Source organism: Triticum aestivum, chromosome 5B (genome assembly GCF_018294505.1).
Source record: "Triticum aestivum cultivar Chinese Spring chromosome 5B, IWGSC CS RefSeq v2.1, whole genome shotgun sequence".
Lineage (NCBI taxonomy): Eukaryota > Viridiplantae > Streptophyta > Magnoliopsida > Poales > Poaceae > Triticum > Triticum aestivum.
The window spans coordinates 671,649,546-671,651,791 of record NC_057807.1 but is presented as its reverse complement, the minus strand read 5'-3'; the positions used below and the strand labels follow the sequence as shown (position 1 = coordinate 671,651,791).

The following is a 2,246-nucleotide window of genomic DNA, read 5'->3' as shown; positions in this document are numbered from 1 at the left end:
GTCTCGGGAGGTGGCGCGCGACCGGTCTCGGGCCGGATCCGTCCGGATCTGGCTTCGGGGGCCGGCCGGTGGCGTCTGGCTCAGGTGGTGCGTGCCCGGCGGCTCCGGCGCTTGGAGCCCGCCGGGCGACGCGGGTAGGGCAGCGGCCGGGCGTGGCTGCTGCTCCGGCCGTGGGCGGCGACATGGGTAGGTCTCGGTGGCCTACCGGTGTCGTGGCGGCTTCACGGTGACTCGACGGATCTCTCCGCGGCAACGGCCGGCTCCTCCGGCGTCGGTTTGTCTGCGTTCGGGCCGTCTCGTCCTTCACCCCATCTCCTCGTCGCCCGGGCGCTACGCCCATCAAAGGGCCGGTCCTTTCCCAGCTGCGATCCACCGCTCGTCTCGCGCCCGATGCCGCAGGACAGAGCTCGTCTCGCGCACGATGCAGCAGGACCGGACTCGTCTCGCGCACGATGCAGCAGGACCGGGCTCGTCTCGCGCACGATGCAGCAGGACCAAGCTCGTCTCGCGCCCGATGCAGCAGGACCAAGCTCGTCTCGCTGCAGGACCGAGCTCATCTCGCGCTTGGGGTAGCAGGATGGGTCAGTGGATGCCTGTTCTGGCCGACCTATTGGGTCTCGACGCTGGGGGTTGCCCAGGGGCGCGAAAGGTGGGACCTTTCCGCTCGTCTCTTTCGTTGGGGTGCGCCGGGTCACGGGTGAGGTGGTGTCGAGGTCTTGGATGCTGGGGTGGCGGCCCTGGTGGTGGTGGTGGCGCGGTGCTCTTGGACATAGCCCGCGCCTTGGTGCTGCCCGCTCATCATGGCCGTGTGGGCGGCGTGGTTGCCGGGGTGTGGCGTTCGGTGGCGGTGAATGTTGGCCGAGGTGAAAACCTGCTCTATCTTCGGACGGACCGGCGGCGGCGAAGATCGCTCCCTTCTTGAAGGTGTCGTCGCGGCTCTCATTGCCCGTCATGCGGCTCCGGGGGAAACTTTGATCCTTGGATCGAGCGGTGGCGGCGCTCCGGCGTCGTTTCCTTCCTGAAGGCGCCGCCTTGGAGCGCATGGTTCGTCATATGTAGCTTCATATCTTCGGGCGGTAGTGCTAGGAGTAGTGTTGCTGCGCTCAGCGCCTTTGTATCCCGTCCTAGGTGTGTGCGTGTGTTGCGGTGACGTAGCGTGTGGTTGTACTGGATGCTTGTGCGGTTGTTGGTTTATATATAAAGCGGGGCGAAAGCCTTTTTTGGTAAACTCTCCGCTACGCCGCATATCTCCTCAGATCACAAACCGCTGCCACCACCACTCATCCTCCTCACGCACGCGCTTACTCTTTTATTCTTTCTTGCTTCCATCAAGAAGACCCACAGAGAGCCGAGCAGAGTTAGCCAGCAAGCCAGCGCCCATGTCCGCGCAGGTAGCGGCGCTGAGGACGACGGGGGAGAATACGATGGCGACCACGGCGTGGTCGTACGTGGAATACATGGCGCGGTGGGAGCGCCAGGTGGAGCGGCGGCAGCTGTTCCTCCGGAGCTACCACTTCTCCCGCGACGCCGAGGTCTCGCCGCGCGCGCGCACGCGCCGCGTCATCTGGGCCGGGGCGCGACGGCTGCGTCGAGCCGCCGCCAAGGGGCTCCGCCGCCTCCGGGCGCGCATACGCCTCTGCTTCGGCTGGGCCGCGCCCGCGCTCCGCCGCCGCTCCTGCCCGCGCCGGTTCCGCTACGGCCGCATCCCCCGGGCCACGAAGGCGTCGCCGGCCCCGGCCGCAAACGCCGCGTCCGTTTGCTTCTGGTAGGCAGGTCGTGAGCTAGAAATAGAATAGAAAGAAAGCAAACGCGGGAGCCCACTTGTTGGCTTCTGCGTTGAACTTTGGGACGCTGTAAAAACCACTGATAATAGGAATGAGAATGAGGATCACAAATGATGAGATTAGGTAATGTGCCGAGCACAAGTGAGATTCAGTGGTGTTAACTGCATTTGGAGAAGCTGGGTGCCACTAACACGCAAAGATTTTTATTCGGTTGGCTCTTTTGTACAGAATTCGGACATCTGATCCCAGATCAGGCCTGCCATTCAAAAACACACGTTGCCCTGCTATCTCTGTCTACGTACAAGAGTAAAAGTGGAAGAGATAACGGACCACATCCTCATCCAGTCCAATGTGTATGCTAGAGCTAGACAGACTTGGCATATGGTTGCCTTCTTAACCCATTTCCCTCTCGCAATGATCCGACCATCCAAACTCCATGCACACCCTTAAGAATCGGTGGTT

At 62.6% G+C, this 2,246-nt stretch overlaps 1 protein-coding gene across 1 annotated transcript; it reads left to right on the top strand.

The window, feature by feature from the left end:
* The first annotated feature begins 1,338 nt into the window (after positions 1-1,338).
* On the top strand, positions 1,339-1,807 carry LOC123117560 (uncharacterized). Its single transcript, XM_044538288.1, has one exon. It carries the CDS (start codon positions 1,380-1,382, stop codon positions 1,767-1,769), a length of 390 nt encoding a protein of 129 aa, XP_044394223.1. The 5' UTR covers positions 1,339-1,379; the 3' UTR covers positions 1,770-1,807.
* The last annotated feature ends 439 nt before the right edge of the window (positions 1,808-2,246 follow it).